The sequence below is a fragment of the Typopeltis vanoorti genome, chromosome 11 (genome assembly GCF_054136105.1).
Source record: "Typopeltis vanoorti isolate ZY-2024b chromosome 11, IOZ_Tvanoo_1.0, whole genome shotgun sequence".
Classification (NCBI taxonomy): Eukaryota; Metazoa; Arthropoda; class Arachnida; order Uropygi; family Thelyphonidae; genus Typopeltis; species Typopeltis vanoorti.
Window position 1 is genome coordinate 73112217 of NC_143559.1, and position 23169 is coordinate 73135385.

At 36.1% G+C, this 23169-nt stretch overlaps 1 protein-coding gene across 6 annotated transcripts in view; it reads right to left on the reverse strand.

The window, feature by feature from the left end:
• Window positions 1–23169, reverse strand: part of PIG-A (phosphatidylinositol glycan anchor biosynthesis class A) — a 187048-nt gene that overhangs the window by 83163 nt on the left and 80716 nt on the right. For all 6 annotated transcript variants that reach the window (XM_090400369.1, XM_090400371.1, XM_090400367.1 and 3 more), the window contains 2 exons: window positions 16357–16464; window positions 7577–7683 (listed from right to left, as the gene is read on the reverse strand). In XM_090400369.1, the coding sequence (XP_090256495.1) occupies window positions 7577–7683; window positions 16357–16464 (215 nt within the window). The remainder of the gene's footprint in view (window positions 1–7576; window positions 7684–16356; window positions 16465–23169) is intronic.

Consider the following 23169-nt stretch of genomic DNA (forward strand, 5'->3'; position numbering starts at 1 on the left):
AGTGTTTGCCAGGAGGAACAATAGAAAGGGTGGCTATGGCAATTAAGAGAGGTGAAAGGGTGGATGAGATGATTGTGATGGTAGGAACGAATGACTTGAGTGGTAATGTAAGTCGGGCAGCGAGAGATATGCGATTTTTGCTTGAGACTGTACGGAAGAAGACAGAGAGAGGAAAAATAGTGTGCATGTTGCCTAGGTATGATAATGATGAGCTGAGCAGAAGAGCGATGATACTGAATGGCATAATAGCGAGAATGTGTGACAAGAGAGGACTGGTATATGTGGATGCTTGGAGTGCGTTTGAGGAAAGAGAGGAATTGTATGCGAGAGACCGTTTACATTTGAATGAGGAAGGACGTAGGCATCTGGAGAGATTGCTGTTCTGAACGAGTCAGTGTGTCCCAGGGAGGATGATAGCAGGGGTGGTCTTTTGTGGGAATGGATACTTGGGAGAAGGGAGACAATGTCAGGTAACACTGAGCCCAGTGGAGTCTAGAAGGGATAATGCTGGGTATAGAAACAATGGCATTTATATGCTTTATACTAATGCCAGGAGTATCCGGAATAAGGGAGAGGAATTGGTGGCGCAGATAGCATCAGCCTGGCCAAAAATTATTGCGATCACTGAGACGTGGTTGACAGAAGGGGATATAACAATAGGAATAGAAGTCGCTGGGTATAGCATTTTTCGTCAGGATAGGAGGGGAAAGCGTGGTGGTGGGGTACTGCTTATGATAAGTGATGACCTATGTCCTCTAAGAGTGGAGAATTTAGAAGGAAGTGAGACAAATGATTTTGTGAGCGTATGGTGTGAGGTAGAGGTAGGCAAGACAGGATATTTAGTGGGGTGTTGCTACAGACCCAGGAGCACAGAGGATGGGGACCAGGAGATGTTTAGACAGCTAAGTTTGGCAAGTGCAAGAAGAATGATTGTTATGGGAGATTTTAACTTCAGTAGTATAAATTGGAGAGAGGAAGATGCATGTAGTAATAGGGGAATGGAATTTCTAGAATTCTTGAGGGACAAATGTCTTAGGCAACATGTAACAGAGGGAACAAGAGGTTCAAAAGTTTTGGATTTGGTTATAGCATCAGAAGAGTTGATAATAACTGAGTTGACGTCTCTCCCACCAGTTGGAGAGTGTGACCATATGGTGTTGACTTGGAAAATGAATAGACATGCAGGAGTATCAAAGAGACGGGAACTTATGTGGAATTATAAGGCAGGTGATTATAATAGTCTTAGACGTCAACTTCGGGAAGTTTCATGGAGGGAGGAATTGGAAGGCCGGGATATCACTAGTGCGTGGGAAATTGTGAAAGAATATTTGTTATCAGCAATGGTAAGTTGTATACCACGAGTGAAGAAGAGGACGCAATTTGGAGTAAAGTGGATGACAAACAATATTAAACAGGAATTGCATGCGAAAAAGAGGCTATGGAAGAGATATAAGGAGACAGGTGAAGAGATGCATGAGGAATATAAGACACAGGCCAGAAGAGTGACTAGTGTGGTAAGGAAAGCGAAACTGGAATATGAGAGGAGATTGGCCCTAAGATCCAAAGAAAATCCTAGGGAATTTTTTAGCTATGTGGCCAGTAGGAGGAGAAATGACTGTGGAAGAATGATATTGTGGGATAAAAATGGGAATAGAGTGACTGATGCAGAGGACATAGTGGAATTGTTCAATGAACACTTTATTAGAGTATTTCATCCTAGAGGAGTCAGTTTTAATGCTAGAGGAATAGGACTGGTTCATGGTCTGGAGGTACAGGAGGAGAGTGTGTTTCAGATACTGAGTACTCTGGATGTCAGTAAAGCTGTGGGACTGGATGGTATTTCACCACGAGTTTTGAGAGAATGTGCTAGGGAATTGACAGTGCCTTTAACGTGGCTTTTCAATGAAAGTCTGGCTTTGGCAAAGGTGCCCAGGGAATGGAAGGAAGGTAAGATAGTGCCATTGCACAAGTCTGTTACCACAGACTGGAAGTGTCTAATTATAGGCCAGTCTGTGTGTGTCATCAGTAGTTGTTAAGATCTTGGAGAAAGTAGTGAGGGACTGTATACAGCATTGGGCAGATGAGGGTAATGTTATCTGTGAGAATCAACATGGATTTGTGAAAGGATGCTCTTGTTTTAGCAATATGCTAGCCTTTTATAATAAAGTTACAAGAACATTAGATGAGGGAAAGGCATATACTGCAATTTTCTTAGACTTGGCTAAGGCATTTGACAGGGTGCCACATGATAAGCTGATATTTAAGTTGCAGCACATGGGTCTGGATGTCAGATTGGTCAACTGGATTCAGGATTGGCTGTCTGATAGGTATCAGAGAGTTGTGTATGGTGGAGCAGTTTCCAGGAGGCAGAGGGTTACAAGTGGGGTCCCACAGGGCTCAGTACTAGGACCTATATTGTTTAACCTTTATATCAATGACATAGCCAGTGGATTGCAGGGGGATATTCAGTTGTTTGCAGATGATGTGAAGCTGGGAAGGTTTTTGTTTGATTTAAAGAAGTTTAAATCAGCCAAAGCACTCTGTATTTATGCCTGGTTGGAAAAAGCCTTCTTACGAGAACAAATCCACGATGCATGTAAAAATCTAGCATCAACCCAAGCCAAAGTTCTAAAACTTAAATTAGAGCTATCCGACTACGTTATTCCAGAAATTTGGGAGATTTTAGACAAGATCACAGATGACTCGGCCAAGCACTCATTACTGAAAAACAAAGAAAAATTAGTAATGAAATTTCAAGCCCTACAACAACAGAAAAGCAGAAGACTATCAAGATGCCATAACGAAAGGAACAGCCAATCACAAACTGACATCATAAGGAGCAGCCAATCGCCCACAAACAAAGTTAGGAGCAACCAACCACCATCGGACTACTGCTTGGTTATCAACCAATCAAACCACCATTTCACCCAAGGTGAACTCTTGCTGCTAAAGAAAGGTTTGAACTATGCCATTGCTCCGAGGTCAGTGAACAAACTTGATATCGTGTATCATATCGAAAGAGAGAGAGAGAGAGAGAGGTTTAAGATCCCTCCCCACCATTTTGGCTGATAAAATACGAATGGAAACATCCTGTATGCTAAATTCAAACAAAAAACTGAGCACCAACTTAAACAATGAAAATCTAACCCTTAAAAAATAACCAAGACATTATAATCACGAAAGTAGATAAAGGCAATGCCACTCTCCTTTTAGACCGTACAACATACATTGAAAAAATGAACCGTTTAATATCAGACCACAATACCTACCAAATGGTAAACTACAACCTCACAAAACGTTACAAAAAGAAAACAACTGAATTAATCAAATCCGTCCACACATGGCCCAAAGAAACAACAAAAAAATTAATTCCTCATTATGCCCATGCACCCAGAATTTATGGCCTGCCAAAAATACACATACCAGGCACACCGCTACGTCCGATTGTTGAAGGAATTGACAGCCCAAATTATCACTTAGCTAAAAAATTAGCGGCCACACTCAAGGAATTGGTAGGTCAGTCCCCTTCCTACATAAAAAATACACAACATTTCATTAATAAAATTATAAACATTACACCCAATGACCAAGATTTATTAGTCAGCTTTGACATAACTTCCCTTTTCACCAATGTCCCAATCAATGACACTATCTTGCTCCTACAGAACATATTTCCACATGACATCACGGCCCTCTTTGCCCACGTATTCCGCTCCGGATATTTCGTGTGGCAAAACAATTTTTACCTTCAAAAAGAAGGTACAGGGGGTCATCACTTCCCCCCCCCCAATAGCTAACTTTTATATGGAAGACTTTGAGCAATGTGCTCTAGAGACAGCATGTCTAAAGTCCAAAATTTGGCTCAGATACATCGATGATATTTTCGCCATTTGGCCCCCACGGCTGCGAAGCTCTAAATACATTCCTTAGCCACCTAAACAAACAAAACAAACGTATCCAATTCACCATTGAAATGGAAAAAAACAACTCTCTTCCTTTCCTAGACACACTTGTCACACGTCTTCTCTCTGGCTGTCTCTCCTTCTCAGTTTACCGCAAACCTACACACACAGGCCAATACATACACAAAAATTCTTACTACCACCCAACACAAAAACTAGGTGTCATAAGCTCCCTTAAACACAGGGCTCTAACTATTTGTTCTAATGAACAGGCTCTAAACCAGGAATACAAGATCATCAACCAAACATTTATAAAAAATGGATACAGAAAAGAACTATTCACAAGATCCTCCTCAAAGATACCAGTAAGAACAAAAAAGATTTCAGGAATGCTACTGCCATTCCTTATGTTAGAGGCATTTCTGAAAAAATAGACAGAACACTACGCAAATACAACATTAAAACCACCTTTAAACCCCCAAATAAATTAAGACACCTACTCAGTTCTTCTAAAGATCCACTTCCACACCTAGCCCACCCAGGGGTATACAAAATACAATGCACACGTGTAACATACTATACATAGGGAAAACAGGGCGAACTATCCCAATCAGACAAGACGAACACAAACGACACATTAAATACCTCCATTTTGGAAAAACCGGCCTTTCTGACCACGCACTCCAAACATATCACAGAATTGATTGGAAAAATACCAAGTCCCTACACTGCACCAAAACCTGGTTTGAGAGAAAATTTAAAGAGTCATGTGAAATGCTCAAACACAACTCAAATCTCAACAAAAATGATGGCCTAACCATTTCAAGAATGTGGAGGACCCATCTACAACCTGTATAACAACCTAAACTAGCCATAGAAAAATCCCACTACAAAAGACAACCTGGTGAAGTGTTTCGACAGCAACTGAAAGAAATCATATTATAAAAATCAGAACTATCCAGAAGAATATTAATACATGAGGACTTTAGCAGTTTATTGTAGTTGTATTTATTTTTTTTTTTTTTAAATTATTTATTTTTTATTTATTATTTTTTTTTTTATCACTAGAGGTCAGGCTAGGGAAAAGGATTAATTAACTACGTAGATTTAGTTTACCGGTATACAGGGCATGAGCATGTAGCTTGGTTCCTTATACACTTGTATTCTTCCGATGGTGACCTCGATACAGGGGTTGAAACATCAAGTTTTATTTTATTAGTAATTAATAAAGTAATCTGTTCAACATATGTGTTTTTTTGTGTCACTAAATTTACAAATATGAATGTTAAATAATATGTTTCTTTTAACTTTGTCAAATGCTTTTTCAAAGTCAATAAATGCAATATGTGTTTCTAAATAGTATTCTCTTCTTTTCTCTATTATTAATTTTAGGCAAAAGGCTGGGTCTATACATGATCGTCCTTTTCTAAATCCATTCTGTACTTCTAAAATAAAGTTTTCGGAATATTTCATTAGTTTGCTATTTAAGATTCTGCTATATATTTTGTAACAGGAATTTAGTATACTGATACCTCTATAGTTTTTAGGGTCATCTCTATTACCTTTTTTAAAGATAGGAATCACAATTGCTTTTTTCCATTCTGTTGGGGGGATACCAGTTGAATAAATTTTATATAAAAATAATAAGAGTCTTTCTTTGAGTCTTGTTCCTGCGTATTTATATAGTTCTGAACCTAGCTTATCTTCTCCAGGTGATTTTCCGTTTCTTGTTTCTTTCAGGCTGATTTCTAAATCTTCTTTGTTTATTTCTTTTTCATTTTTGTTAATTGTTTGCCAGTTGTCTTTTCTAAAATATTTGTCTGTCCACAATTCTGTGTAGTAATTTAGAAATTCTTCTAATTTCAATTCAGTGTTTAATTTTATGTTTTCTTTGGTATCTCCCTTTAAGTGTTTCAAAATCTTATATACATTGGGTCTTATATTATATAAATCATGTTCTAAATTAGAAACAAATTTGTTCTATGATTCTCTATGTCTTTTTCTGACTTCTCTTTTAGCTATGGCTCTTATTCTTTTATATTCTATTTCATCTTCTAATCTTTTATTGGTTAACCATTTGTGATAGGCTACTTTTTTCTTTTTGATTATTTCTTTGATTGTATCATCCCAGATACAATCATCATCAGTTTTTTTCCTTTTATTGAATTTTTTGGTCTTTCCTAAGCTTTCATTTGCTGCTGCATTTAGTATCGTTTTTATGTTAAGCCATTCTATTTCTATTTCCTCATTTTGTTTTATTTTATCTAGATATTGGTTAATTCTTTGTTCATATAGCCATTGTACATTTTTGTCATTCAATAGTCTAGTTTTATAAACAAATGTTTCAAATTTTCTTTCTGTTCTTGTTACTTGTAGCCATTTAGGTGGTAATCTTAATTTTATTTTAACAAGGAAGTGGTCACTGCTTATTTCACATCTTCTGTGAACTCTACATCTAGTGAAAATTTTGATGTCTTTCCATTTAATATAAAATAAATTAATATTTTATAGTAATATATATAAATTAATATAGGTAATATTATATTAATATAGATAATAATTTTATTCAATAATGTAGAATTTTAGTCCATTTTTCATATATACTCAACATGAAATGACTGACACCTATGTGCATGCACACATAAAGAAAATTTACCAATGCAATAGCAATTGCTTCAGTATGGCAAATAATGATCAATTAATCCATTAGACCTGTTGAGATTGGAGCAAGATAATAATGCTTCGCAACATTCCTTGTATAGTCTTTCGTGCTCTTGTACAAGAACTTTGTTTTCTTTTGAAGAAAAATCTAGCTCTCAATCCTTTCTTAACCACACACACACACACACACACACACACACACAAACAACTTCCACAGATGCCCCCTTTCTTCTCCCCACTTTCCATATAATGAAAAATTTCACTGACCAATATCACCCTTCCAGAAGTTTATACGTCTCTATCATATCACTCCCTCTTTCTCCTGTTTACCACTATCAGTAGTCCACATTCTTAACAACTATCTTCATAATCTACATTCCATAATCCAATATTATTATTATGTGACACCTCCAAGGAGTCCCAAGATCCATCGAGGGAGGGCACCTAAATCTACAAATCTCTGTCTCTGCCACTAAATCCACCAACTACAGCAAACAGCATCATCTACACCAACGTTATCTACTGCCCACCACCACCACCACTAGTATTTTCACAGACAATGACAAACATCATTGCCCAAGGTGGGGTTCAAACCCACAGCCTTTTGACTGGAGAGCAAATATGCTAACCACTCGGCCAGCTAGGCTGCCATTGTCCCTTTCAAACCCAGGAGACCAAATCTGCACACAGTATTCCAGGTGTAGTCATATCAAGGCCTTGTAAAGAAGCAAAACGAGTTCCTAATCCTTATTCAATGTTTGTTTCAACATTGCAACCTATGAGTTGTATTTGCAATTTTTGCTATGTGACCTTTGAATTCCAAGATCCCTATCTTCATCAGTTTCTTATAGCATCATCCCACCAACATTAATACATTGTTGGAAATCTCAATGTAAATGACATTGTAAAAAAAGGGGCACTCCTAAACGAAAGTAGGATATATCAGCCATTAAAATAATATATGTATTTATATTTATTTTCCAATAAGTTAACATAACTAATTGGAAACTTACATTTCTAACATTATCAGGTTCTACATGTCCCAATAAAGTTACTCTCTCCTGCAACTGATGATGTTCTCTAACTTCTTCTAAAACAATTCTCTTGGGGCCATCCCCACCTGAAACGAGCATGACATCACATCATATTAGAGATTACAACAAAATTTCATTATGCATTATATATTGTTCTGGCATATTTACATTACTATTTTTAAATCTGCTCTTTGATCTGCAGGTCAGCACAATTTCAATTGCTTTGTGTAATTAATTCATTTTGAAAACATATTGATGCTGTGCAAAGGAGTGAATATGGTTTTGCTTCTGTTGCACTGCTAACTTTTTTAGGTCACAAAATTTGGTTTTTCTAATTATTCCTGGGTTATGTTGCTTATTTTTGTAAATGCTATTTAATGGAATGATTAATACATGGTACAACTTCAACTGCTCTCCTGTAACTGAGAAATCTAAGAAACCATGTGACCTATATGACTCACATCTGGTGACATGAATCACACAACAATATGCAAAGCACATGATGAAACACTATGCAAATAAAACGACTTATAGGAAAAAAAAGAGCAAAAAAACCTAAAAAAAAAAAGACACCAAAAATCACACAATTCATCATTATCATCATCATCATGCTTATCAAGGATTTAGGCCCAGAGTGGCCTGTTCCAGCCTTAGAAGTCATCGTGAATCTTTTAAGAGGACATCCTGGTTTTCTTTTTCTTAATGGCTTGTATGTATGTATTTTATGTATTAGGTATTATACAATACATAAAATAAAATGATAATAATAATAAAAACATTATTAAAAGAAAACATTTAAGAAAAATAAATACAGCATAATAAATCACACAAGGTGAACACCTTCATCTATGTAAACAACCTAATTTCTTGTGAATTTCATAAATTTCATTTTATACTGCAATTACTACAAATAGCTCGACAAAATGCAAATCAACATATAAAACATTTATTTCTATATATTAGTTTGACTGATTACTTCCAATCTTCTATGCCACAGAACTTAACACCGGTAGTGATAACAATGTTATTAAAAGTATTCCTTCACCTCTAAGTATACATTCGAATAAGAATGTATTCTAAGTATACATTCCTCTCAATAGTGAAAATATTAGCCACTGTTAATTAACTAGAAACCATCACATTTTCTTTCCAGTGTTCTATACAGAAACTAATACATGAGAAACTAATACATTCAACAACAAAAACATTGAGAGCATTTTCAGTGGAATAAAATTCATCATACAATTCCCCCTTATGCAAAACAAAAACACATCACCAAACATTCTGTAATGTGTTTTGGTAATGTGGATTGCAGCCTTCCAAAGTTAAAAATGAATGAAGTCAACATATCACCTCTTCAGAAACAGATACAGACACACCAATATAACCACTAGTATAAAGAACCAAACACTACTGCCTCTGTCACTGGAAACCCAAACTCACCTTAAAAAAATCAATAAAAATTAGAAAACCGTGATTGATAATAAAAAAAAGCAACTTTACAAAAATAAACACAATAAAACAAGTTATAACATTATTCCTTGAAAAACAAAATCATCCACATAAAATAGATAACCATTATATGAACACTACAAATGCTAAACATATACATGACAACAACCATATTAAAAAAAAACAACAGATATAAACCAACATATAAACCATTGGTACAGACAAAACAAAAGTCATGGCCTTCAAAGGTGCTAATCCAATAAGATACAAAGTAGTAATAAACAACAAAATAATAGAGCAAGTAAATACATTCAAATATTTAGGTTGCACAATGTCATATGAAAATGAAGCTGATATAGAACCAAAGATATCGAACTTTTTAAAAGTAACAGGTATTATAAATAAAATTTTAAACCCAATTATGTACAAAAACACACATGAAGAATTTACAATGCAGTAGCTAAACCAACCTTACTTTATGGCAGTGAGATATGGACAATAAAAAAAAGCAGATGAAAGAAAAATTGAACCATCCGAAATAAAATTTCTGCGCAGAACTGAAGGAGTCACAATAATGATCAAAACGAAAAGTAGCAAAATCAGGAAAAAACTTGGAATTACAACCTTCCTAAATGAAACAGATATTTGCTATAGAGAAAAATTGAAAGAACACATACTGAGAATGAATAGAAACAGAATACCTAAACAAATTCTAAATTACCACCCAAAAGGTACTCGATGCAGACCCTTAAAAAGATGGAATTGAGTCCGGAACAGGCCACTTGGCCTATAAGCCTGGAAAGGAAGAAGAAGAAGAAGATGAACCATTGCAAACACATAATCATAAGACAATAGTCATATTAACAGAAACAGATTTTAAAAAAATAAAAAACATCACTGTCACATAAAAAATTAAGAAAGTACAATTCTGAAGATAAACAACAAACACTTCGATAAAGGAGGTGATAGAACTCAAGCATCAAACTATAGGCCTATCTGTGTGTCAGATGTTGTAGTTAAGTTGTTGGAGAAGCTTGTGAGAACTAGGATCCAGAACTGGGTTGACAACAATGGTATTATCTTTGATGGACAGCATGGATTTGCTAAAGGGAGGTCATGTTTTAGTAATCTACTTACTTATTACAATAAGGTGATCGATTCCATCCATGGATTCAGTCACCTTTGGATGGAAATATTCAGCTGTTTGCAGATAATGCAAAGTTGGGATGGACAATGAAGAGTAGAGAAGATGTTGTGGTCTTACAAGAAGACTAGGATAAACTGAGTAACTGGGTACGGGAATGGGGATGTGAGTTCAATGTTGCAAAATGTAAGGTTTTAAAATTTGGAAAACAAAAATTATTATTATTATTATTATTTAGGCCTCCAAGGAGTCAAAAGACTAATCATGGGAGGTCCTTCCCAGAAAACACAAGTTTAATCAAGACTCATAGTGGGAGGTCCCTCCTAGGAAACACAAAGTCTATCATACCACTCCTTAACCTCATTGACCATTCTCGCTCTTACCACTCTATCAGGCAACGCATTCCACAGTTCAACCACCCTCCATGCAAAGAAACCACTCCTCACCCTCTTGCTCACAGTTTATTTCGTAACTTCCAGGGATGGGCCCCTTGTCATCACTCCTTCCTGCTGTTCCACTAAGCGAAAGAACTCCCAGTGTCAACCCTGTAACCACCTCTCAACAGTTTAAAAGTCTCAATCATATCACCTCTCTTTCTTCTATTCACCAAACCTCTGCAGTCCACATTCCCTCAGCCGATCCTCATAACTAACATTGTACAGTCCTGAAACTGTCTTTGTTATCTGCCACTGTACCCTTTCCATAGTTAATTTATCCCCTTCAAAATCCTGGGGACCAAATCTGAGAACAATAGTCTAAGTGTGGTCTGATCAGGGTCTTATACAACGAAATGATAACTGTTTTATTTCTGCAGATCAGCATTCTTCTTATTATTGTAGCAATCCTTTGTATTACCGTCACCACCTTTACAATATGTGCCTTGAATTTCAGGTTTCTATCAAACCCAGATCTCTTGTCTCCTCTACTTCCTCCAGTATATCTCCTCTAATAGATTATGCAGCGTCCCATTGATGTGTCCCAAACCTGAAGACCTTACATTTTGCTGCATTAAACCGACACCCCCATTCATTTGCCCATCCGTCTAGCTTATTCAAATCCTCTTGCATGACTACCACATCTGCACTATTACTAATAACCCATCCCAGCTTCACATCATCTGCAAACAACTGAACATCCCCCTGCAATCCACTGACAATGTCATTGATATAAAGGTTAAACAATATAGGTCCCAGAACTGAGCCCTGTGGGACCCCACTTGTAACCCTCTGCCTCCTTGAAACTGCCCCACCATACACAACTCTCTGATACCTATCATACAGCCAATCCTGAATCCAGTTAACCACCTGACATCCAAATCCATGTGCTGCAACATTAAATATCAGCTTATCATATGGTACCCTGTCAAATGACTTCACTAAATCCAAGAAATGGCAGTATATGCCTTTCCCTCATCTACTGCTCTTGTAACTTTATTATAAAAGGCTAGTATATTACTAAAACAAGAGCACCCCCTCACAAATCCATGTTGACTCTCACAGATAACATTACTCTCATCTGTGCAATGTTGTAAATACCATCCCTAACTAATTTTTCCAAGATCTTAACAACTACTGATGACACACAAACTGGCCTATAATTAGACACTTCCAATCTGCTACTACCCTTATGCAATGGCACTATCTTACCTTCCTTACATTCCCTGGGCATCTTTCATGTATCCAGACTTTCATTGAAAAGCCAGGTCAAAGGAGCTGTCAGTTCCTTAGGACATTCTCTCAAAACTCGTGGTGAAATACCATCCAGTCCCACAGCTTTACTGACATCCAGTGTACTCAGTATTTGGAACACGTTCTTCCCCTGCACCTCTAAACCTGCCCTATCTCTCTAGTATTAAAATTTACTCCTCCAGGATGAAATACATCAATAAAGTGTTCATTAAACAATTCCACTATGTCCTCTGCATCAGTCACTCTATTCCTATTTTTATCTCACAATGTCATTTTTCCACAATCATTTCTCCTCCTACTGGCCACATAGCTAAAAAATTCCCTAGGATTTTCTTTGGATCTTGGGCTAATCTCTTCTCATATTCCTGTTTCGCCTTCCTTACCATACTAGTCACTCTCCTGTGTCTTATATTCTTCATGCATCTGCTCTTCACCTGTCTCCTTATAACTCTTCCATAGCCTCTTTTTCACATGCAGCTCTTGTTTAACATTGTCTGTCATCCACTTTACACCAAATTGTGTCCTCTTCTTCACTTGTGGAATACAGCTTACTATTGCTGCTAACAAATATTCCTTCACAATTTCCCAAGCACTAATGATATCCCGGACTTCCAATTCCTCCCTCCATGAAACTTCCTAAAGTTGATGTTTAAGACTATTGTAATCACCTGACTTATAATTCCACATACATTCCCATCTCTTTGACACTCCTGCATGTCTATTCATCTTCCAAGTCAAAACCACATGGTCACTCTCTCCAACTGGTGGGAGAGATGTCATCTCACTTATTATCAGCTCTTCCGATGCTATGACCAAATCCAAAACTCTTGAACCTCTTGTTCCCTCTATTACATCTTGCCTAGGACATTTGTCCCTCAAGAATTCTAGAAATTCCATCCCCTTTTTACTACATGCATTTTCCTCTTCCCAGCTTATATTGCTGTAGTCAAAATCTCCCATAACAATCATTCTTCTTGCACTTGCCAAGCTCAACTGTCTAAACATCTCCTGGCCCCCACCCTCTGTGCTCCTTGGTTTGTAGCAACACCCTACTAAATATCCCGTCTTGCCTATCTCTACCTCACACCATATGCTTTCAAAATCATTAGTGTCACTGCCTTCCAAAGCCTCCACTCTTAGAGGACATAAATCATCACTTATCATAAGCAGTACTCCACCACCATGCTTTCCCTTTCGATCCTGCCAAAAACTGCTGGCTGTACCCTGCTACTTCTATTCCTGTTATTATATCCTCTTCTGTCAACCACGTCTCAGTGATTCCAATAATCTTTGGCCAGGCTGATGCTATCAGCACCAATTCCTCTCCTTTATTCCGGATACTCCTGGCATTAGTATAAAGCATAAAAATGCCACTATTTCTATACCCAGCATTATCTCCTCAAGACTTAATTGGGCTCAGCGCTACCTGATGTTGTCCCCTTCTCCCAAGTATCCTTTCCCACAAGAGGCCACCCCACCATCCACCTTGGGCATTCTAGTTTCCTGCATTGACACACACTGACTCCTTCAAAACAGCAATCTCTCCAGATGCCTATGTCCTTCCTCATTCAAATGCAAGTGGTCTCTTGCATGCAATTCCTCTCTGTTCTCAAACGCTGTCCAAGCATCCACATATTCCAATCCTCTCTTCTGACACATTCTAGCTATTATGTTATTCAATACGACTGCTCTTCTGCTCAGGTCGTCACAATCATACCTATTCAACATGCACACTATCTTTCTTCTATGCGTCTTCTTTCGTACTACCTCAAGCAAGAATCTCATATCTCTCGCTGTCCAATTTACATTATGTCTCACGTCATTTGTTCCTACCATCACAATCATCTCATTCACCCTTTCACCCCCTTTTAATTGCCATAGCCACACTTTCTATTGTTCCTCCAGGCAAACACTCCTCACGCATCCTATCTTGCACACCACGGATCATTGAGTCACCGTACATTACACCTCTTACCATTCCCTCTCTCCTACTGTTTCCATTCTCTTCTCTTCTATCATTCCCATAACTCTCTCTCTCTCATTCCCTCTCTTCTACTGTTCCCATCCCATTCTCTCCTCTTCTATTATTTCCATAACTCTCTCTCATTCTCTCTCTTCTACTGTTCCCATTCTCTCCTCCTCTATCATTCCCATACTTCTCTCTCTCATTTCCTCTCTTCTACTGTTCCCATTCTCTCCTCTTCTATCATTCCCATAACTCTCTCTCTCTCATTCCCTCTCTTCTACTGTTCCCATTCTCTCCTCTTCTATCATTCCCATACTTCTCTCTCTCATTTCCTCTCTTCTACTGTTCCCATTCTCTCCTCTTCTATCATTCTCATAACTCTCTCTCTCATTCCCTCTCTTCTACTGTTCCCATTCCCTCCTCTTCTATCCTTCCCATACCTCTCTCTCTCATTTCCTCTCTTCTACTGTTTCCATTCTCTCCTCTTCTATCATTCCCATACCTCTCTGTCATTCCCTGTCTTCTACTAAGTTTTAAAAGAGGTAAACCGCGAGTAGACATAACTATACATAATAAATAACGGAAAAACTCACGTAGAAATATTATTTAATAGTAAATATTAAATAATATTTACTATTAAATATTAAATAATATTAAATAATTAAATATTTACTATTAAATAATATTTCTACGTGAGTTTTTCCGTTATTTATTATGTATAGTCCTGTCTTCTACTGTTTCTATACTCTCCTCTTCTATCATTCCCCAAACTTTCTCTCACTCCTACTCTGATTTGCCTTGCATACATCTCTTCCATTCACCTAATCTCATCTTTCATACTTCTCATCTTGTTCACAAGATATTTCACCTCCCCTTTCAGCTCATCTATCCCTTTCTGCAAGTTAATCACTCTTACTCACCATTCTTTTGCCCAATCAAAACCATCTCCATAAACTTCACAGTCATTCAAGCCTTCCACACTCCCGACTCTTATTTTCTCATTCATACTTTGCTCATCATTCTCTCCCATCACACTACTTGTCTCCCAACATTCATTTCCCATCCCTGAAGCAACTAGGTCAGTTATCGATATATCCAATTCATTAATTTCCTTCCACTGTCTGCATTTTGCGCATATATGCACTCCCCTTCTCTCACCCACCACATATCCAACTCCCAGGAAGCATACATGCTGCAACCACTGCATGCCACAAAATCCTTTATTATATTACATATAATAGAGTTCTTAAATGGAATGCAGAATTTATGCTTGGTGAGGATATATTGTCGGAGGTGGAGGAAATAAGAGATCTGGGGGTGATAGTGGATAAGGATCTGAAATTTAGGGGACACATAGCCAAAATTGTGAAGACAACACAAAGGCTTCTGGGAATGATGTGGAGGACACTGACGTGTAGAAGTAGGGAGATTCTTGTTCCGTTGTATAAGGCTTTGATTAGGCCACACGGACTATTGTGCCCAGATTTGATCACCTAGTTTTCAGAAGGATGAAGAGATGTTGGAGAGGGTCCAGAGGCGACTGACTAAGGTAGTTTCTAATTTCTGGAATGTCGGGTATGAGGAAAGATTGAGAAGATGCAACTTGCAGAGTCTTTCAATCTATAAATATTCTGTAGATATGTTGTTGAGGGGTTGTTATAAGATCAATGCTGGAGAGGTTCTACAGAAAATAGTGGGAGATCAGGGGAGAACCAGAGGTCATCCCTGGAAGCTGAATAAGGAGGGTGTGAGAAGCAGGTATTTTTTCATGCAGAGTTGTGAATGATTGGAATGCCTTGCCTGAGAGTGTGGTGTCTCCAGAGAATTTGAGTGTGTTTAAAGCACGGTATGATGAGCTGTGTTTGATAAAAGGACCTCCTAGATGAGTCTTGGACTCCATGGGGGTCTTGGGTAATAATAATAATAATAAAGATAATTGAAACCAACCAACACCACCACTTCTGATGGTGTCAGGCAGATGATATGCTGCTTTTTCAGTTATTGGAGAACAATATCTTTTCTGAGCTAATACCTAATATGATTATAAAATTATCAGCTATAATGATTAGTATCAGATCAAAATAATAAACATGTACTAACACTAGCCATATCAATAATGTGCAGTCAACTTTTGAGCAGCTACCCAGCCAAAACACTTAATGCAGTGTGAGAAATAGTCATTCTATAAAAAGTGATTACGAAAAACTAATCCAAATTGGAAATTTACTGACACTTTCGGGGAAAATCTATATGTTGCAGAGAAATAATACAAATTCAAACAGCAAAACAAAGGGTATCACATATTCAAAGTAAACCGTTCATAGGATTTTTTACATTTAAAGTAAAATAAAAAAGAAAGTGATTTAAGTCATTTATGTGCTGGGCATATTGCACCTGCTTGATGGAATACAAATAAAAAACACTGCATAAAGGAGAGAATGATTATATATTTTACTGGGATGTTGGAAATAATAATTCAAAGTAATATGCAAGAATTAGTATTTCTTACCAATCAGAAAGCGCACATCAGGATGGTCTGCACAAATTATGGGAATAACTCCAGCCAACAAGTCAACTCCTTTACGATATACTAATCGACTAACCACAACTATTGTCACTGTAACATCAGATTTAAGTTTTAACTGTTAGAAATTCTTTATGATAGAAATAATTTTTTAAAAAATAATTGCATTTATTTTAAATAAAGCTAATAAAAGATAAGTAACAAATTTCACTATCTCAAAATCTGGGAGCTTTGTTAATGAGATATACTAACATAACGATTAACAATATAAACTATGGAAATTTCAAGCCTCGTGTTCAAATGTGTTTGCTATTAGCTTTCATGCATTGCTTTCTTGGGATTGTTAGAATAACTGTCCCCAGAAACTGAATAACTTCACATTAATCTGGTAACAACTGCTCACCAACTTATATGTCTCAATCATATCCCCTCTTCTTAATCTTCTTCTATTCACAAGGCTTTGTAAGTTGCATTCCATCAATCTCTCCTCGTATCTGACATTCCATAGACCTGACATTAGTTTAGTAAGCCTTCTCTGAACCCTCTCCAATACATCCAGTATATCCCCTTGAAAACCAGATGACAAAATCTGTACAAATTAGTCCATTTGTGGCTGGATCAAAGCCTTATACAAGGGAACCATAACCTTTTTGCTTCTGCATGTCAATGTCCTCGCCATAATCCACTGGTATGTTCTTACAATTTCAGCATTGTGACACCTCCCCCCCTAAATGGTGGACAGAGACATGAAATATCTCAGTCCACCATCACTCTCAGATTTCTAACCCCCTTCCACCTCCATAGTGTAGTTTACAGACATAATGATGGTTAAGTCCCTTTCCCTTTTATGATCAACATTGCTATGATAGACATCTTTCAAATCTCATAGCCTTCTTTTGTAATGACCGAAATAAGGCTTTCTCAAGGTATAGTGAATTTTATAGATGTATAGATATTTCTAGAAAGACTTATTATCTTCACCAAATGTCAGGAAATAGTAGTTTTTGGACTGGTTTAAGAAATGAGGTGATGATATGTGATTTCTCTCTTATTCCATATAAATTTATTCAGCTGACTTCCTACCATACCAGCTTTGTTGACTCTGTTGTTTATTTCCATATTTAATTTACCATTTTCACTAAAAATCGTGCCTAAGTAGCTGAAATGTTTTACTTGTTCTATAGGTTCTCCATTCACAATGCAGTTGATATTTTCAATGTTTCTGCCTATTTTCATTGTCTTTTTTTTTAATGCTGACCTTCATACCATATCTATTACAACAGTTATTCAATTTAGTCAGGGAATTTTGCAGACTTGTAGCAGATTTATTTAGAAGTATAACATCATCTGCATAAAGCACATAGCTGAGATTAACATCTCCAATTTTGATATCAGGTTTAATATCACTTTCCTTCATAACGCGATCCATATAGATAATGAATAACAGATGGGATAATGTACATCCTTGTCTGACACCAGATTTAACATTAAACCACCTTCCTGTATTTACTTCAATTCTAACTGTTGACTTGCAACTCAAATAAAGACTAAGTATTGCTTGATATCTTCCTCTCTTGGCACCTTGTCATATACCTTTTCCAGATCTACAAAACTTAAATATCAATTTCTCAACTATCTGTTGTAAAATGAAAATCTGATCCTGACAGCCTCTATTTTTGCTGAATCCAGCTTGTTCTTCACCAAGCTTCTCTTCCACAATCCTTCTCGACCATATCATATCAGCAACACTCAGTAATGAAATACCTCTGTAATTCTCACATTCAGTTTTATTTCCCTTTCTATATATGGGTACTATTAGAGCTCTACTGAAATCATCTGGAATTCATCCCTCTGTCCAGGCCTTCTGAACTATGCAGTGCAGCCACTATAAGACTTTCATACCTCCATACTTGAGCATTTCTGGTCGAATATCATCTACTCCTGCTGCCTTTCCACATTTCAGGTTTTTGATGGCTTTTTCTACTATCAATACATGTTATATGTATTCCTGACTGCATGCCTGGTCAGTATTTTTTACCACTATGCTGTCATCACTGCTTGTTTTATTTAGCAATTTTTCGAAGTGATTACTCCATACTTTAAGGATATCTTTTTCTCCTGTTTTCATGTCACCTTTTTCATTTCCAATTCCTTTTACAGCACTCTTTCTTCCATTTCTGAGCTTCTTCAACGACCTCCAGAATATCTTGCCACCTTCTTGATATTTATTTTCTATGTTCTCACCAAAGTCCTCCCATGACTTTTGTTTTACACAATGTTTAGCTTTCTTACATTTGTCTCTGTATTCTCTAAGAGCACAAGCTGACTTATCTGCCAGGAATTTTGATATGCACTCTTCTTTTCTTTCACTGCCTCTTTAACTTCCTGTGTCCACCATGGAGTTCTGATTTTTCTATCTTTGCAGACATCCTCACCACAAGCCTGGCTGAATCAATGTTGTTTTCAGAATTTGCCACTGAATCTCCAAGGTTTGGTTCCTGTTCTCAAACTCTCATTTTTTTCTTGAATAATGTTTGTGTATTTTAGTCTACAGTTCACAACTGAGAGCTGCTCAACTTTTATTCGCTTTAAAACTTTCTTACATGTTATTCTTTTCAATATGAAATTCAATTTTATCCTGCTCAGGACTAAATGGTGATCACTTCCAATTTCAAATCCTCTGTACACTCTGATGTCCTGCACCATGGAGAAAACATCACTATCAATGATAACATAGTGAATGAGACTTTTCTTATTCCTTGCCTCTTCTGTCCATGTGAATTTGTGCACATTTCATGTATTGTGTTAGTAATAACCAATCCATATCCTGAGCAGATATCCAACAGGTATTTGCCATTATTATTAAGTTTGTTCTTTTCTCCAAATTTTCCCAATATATTTTTGTATGTCTGACAATCATTTCCTACTCTGCTATTTAGATCCCCAAGAAGGACCAACTTTTCCTTTTTCATTGTGTCAGTTGGTTTCTCTAGAGCCTAAAAAAATTCCTCCACTTCTACCTTAGTAGAACCTTCTGTGGGACCATAAACACAAATAAGTCTCATTGTCCAGTTCCCCATTCTCATATTTTCCCAATTCAAGAAAATTAACCTCGTATTTAGTGTTGAATACTTATGGCTACTCCTTTTCCTTGATTGTCATTGCTTGAATATAACATTTCTTCATTAATTTCCTAATGTGTACCCTCCTGAAGTGTTCAGGTTATTATGACAGCACTACATGATTAAGTTTACATTATTATTAATTTCCTATCAACAATTTTCCTCCTGTTACTTGTCAGCACTCCAATACTGTCATATCTAACATTTTGCTTCTAAGGCACTTCTGTCTGAATCAATCCACCTAGACCTAAGTCTTCCTCTGGATCTCTTTCCTGTCATCTTGACATCAAACACCTGTTTTGCCAACCTTTCCTTACCCATTCTATTTAAGTGGCCATACTATCTTAGATTAGCTCTGCTGACACATTCTTGAATGCTAATATTGTAAGTTCTTTTCTAATATATTCATTTTTAATATGTTTCTGCTAGTGATGCAGAAACCATTGGTTCACTCCCATAATTCTTCTCAGAACCCTCATATCTGTGGTCTCTAGTTTTGATCAAATGCTTTATTTCTAACCCAACTCTCAGATCCATAACTTAAAATGGGTTTGAACACTGTCTTGTATACTGCTAGTTTGGTGTTTTGGCTAATTTCTCTCTTATTCCATATAAATTTATTCAGCTGACTACCCACTATTCCAACTTTGCTTATTCTGTTGTTTATTTTAACTTGCCAGCTTCACTAAAAACTGTGCCTAAATAGCTCAAATATTTTACTTGTTCTATATGATCTACATTCAGAATGCAGTAGAAGTTTTCTATATATTTTCATGCCGATTTTCATGCCAAATTTGTTACAGCTGTTATTCAAATTAGTTAGAGAATCCTGGAGACTTCCATTTGATGTCTTCAGGAGTACATCATCTGCATAAATCAAAGAACTAATCTGACAAGTCAAATTCTAACATCAAGCCTAACGCCATTTTCTTTCATAATGTAATCCATATAGATGATGAATAAGAGTGGAGATAATGTTCATCCTTGTCTTACCCTTGATTTTACATAAAACCATCTTCCTGTATTTCCTTCATTTCTAACTTCTGATTGATAACTTAAATATAGGCTATATATTGTTCTGTATAAAGTCATAAAGTGAAAATCTGAATTTGACAACCTCTATTTTACCTGAAACCAGCTTTTTCTTCTCCAAGTTTCTCTTCCATCATTTTTCTCAACCTCTTTTTAAGTATGTTTGCATAAATCTTACCTTTAACACTTAGCAGAGAAATTCCTCTATAATTCTCACATTTAGCTTTATTTTCTTTTTTATAGATGAGAACAATGAGAGCTCTATTCCAATCATCTGGAATTCAACCTTCTGACCAGGCTCTCTGAATTATGCAGTGTAGCTGCAAAACTTTTATAACTCCATACTTAAGCATTTCTGGTTGAATGCTTAAGTATATATTCTACTCCAACTGCCTTTCCACATTTCAAGTTTTTGATGGCTTTTTCTACCTCAAGTGTTGATATGTATTCCTTGTCGATATTCCTCTTTGCATTCTCTTGAAATTTTTCTAGTATGGTTCTGGTCTGTTAAACAAAAACTGCTTGTCAGTCTTTCAAAGTAATTACTCCAGACATCTAGGATTATCCTTATCTCCAGTTTTCATTTAAGCTTTATCATCGTTAATTCCTTTTACAGCACTCTTTCCTCCATTTCTGAGCTTTTTCATTAGCCTCCAGAATATTTTGCCATCTTTCTTATATTTATTTTCTATTTTCTTACCAAAGTCTTCCCATGACTTTTGTTTAGCTACTTTTACACATAGGTTAGCTCACATTTTTCTTTGTACTCTTTTAAGACATCTACTGACTTATTTGCTAGGAACTTTTGGTATGGTTTCTTCTTTTTTTCATCATTGCTTCTCTAAGTTCTCATGTCCACCATGGTATTCTAATTTTTCTATCCTTGCAGACAGCTTCACCACATACCTCCCTTGCTGAATTAATCAGTTTCTTTTTCAGAGTTTGCCACTAAGACTCCAAGGTTTGGTTTGTGTTTTCAATCTGTTTCATTTTTTCTTCAATAACATTTGTATGGTCAAGTCTACAGTTTATCTGTAAAAGCTGCTTAACTTTAATTCTTTTTAAAACTTTTTTACGTACTGCTTTTTTTTCACCTGAAGGTGAGGTTAATCTGTCTCATACAGAAGTGGAAGGGCTTTTCCTCCCAGAAACTCTAGTTTCTTTTCCCACAAAATAGGAACTGGCCTCCCACAATTAACATATATAATAAATACACTGCCCACATAGATTGGCCATAATTAAAAACACATCCATTGAGTCCAAAGAAGGCTAATCATGGAAGCAACACACTAATCACAATGCTTATCATTTTGGACTGAACTATTTGAGACTTTGACAGGGAAAGAAGTCTGGTTTTTTTTCTTCTTCCTTATCAGTCCCATATGACAGCTTTTAAAACCTATAGCAATTCAGTGCAATTTGTGAAAATAATTGAATTCATGTGTGTGTGTGTGTGTGTGTGTGTGTGTATACACACAGGCAACATATTAATTATAATATATTGCCTGTTTACAATTAAAAAAAAAACTCTGAAACTGAACTATGAAAAAGTAAAACTGCACAAGTTTTGCAATCAGAACTTGAACAAATGTGCACATTTAGAGAAAATAAAGCTGAAGAAACATAAAATTAGTTATAATTTAACTTTATTCTCATTTGTAACTAGGAGCATACTTAAGTTCATAATATTTGAAAAAATGTAAAATTCAAGAATATAAAATCAAAGTTGCTGTGTAAATAAATTTTTAAGTCAGAATTTTTGCCCATTTGTTTCAGAACAATATCAGAAATAAACACACATGCACATGCACACCACACATTTTATATTTTATTTTTATTTTTTTGCACAACCAAGTTAATTTGGTTAACTCTGATTACAATGAATCCATAAAGACCACAAGAATACTTTGCTAAAAAATATTATATTTTTGAAGTAAGAAAAACAGCTTTATTATATAGTTGCAGTCTATTAAAACAAGGATGACAAGTTCTTGATATCTGATGAAATAAAATAAGTGTAATTCTTGAACTGGAGAACTGCCATGATTTATGGCTATGTTACTATTATGAAATATTGCAAAAAACTTTATGACAAACTTTATTAAAAAATTAGTTTAAACAAATTTTTTAATAAAGTTCCAATAAAATAATTGGAACTCTAAATGATGCTACAAAAAACAATTTTATGAAGATAATTGAATTTATTTATTTATTATGAGAAATTCCAAAATTCTAAAATTATGAATTTAAAAATTCATAATTTGTGAATTGTAGCTTGGGGAAAAATTAATTATTAAATTATATCTTAAAATATCTTTTAAAATTTAATTAATTTATAACAGTTTAAATTTGATGTTGGATTTCTGCTCAGGACATGGACTGGTTATTACTAACACCATGTTCCAACATAAAAATGTGCACAAATTCACATGGAGAGAAGAGGCTAGGAATAAGAAAAGTCTCATTGACTATGTTATTGTTGATAGCGATGTTTTCTCCCTGGTGCAGGACACCAGAGTGTACAGAGGATTTGAAATTGGAAGTGATCACTATTTAGTCTTGAGCATGATAAAATTGAATTTCATATTGAAAAGAATAACATGTAAGAAAGTTTTAAAGCGAATAAAGGGACTAGGGGCGCTAG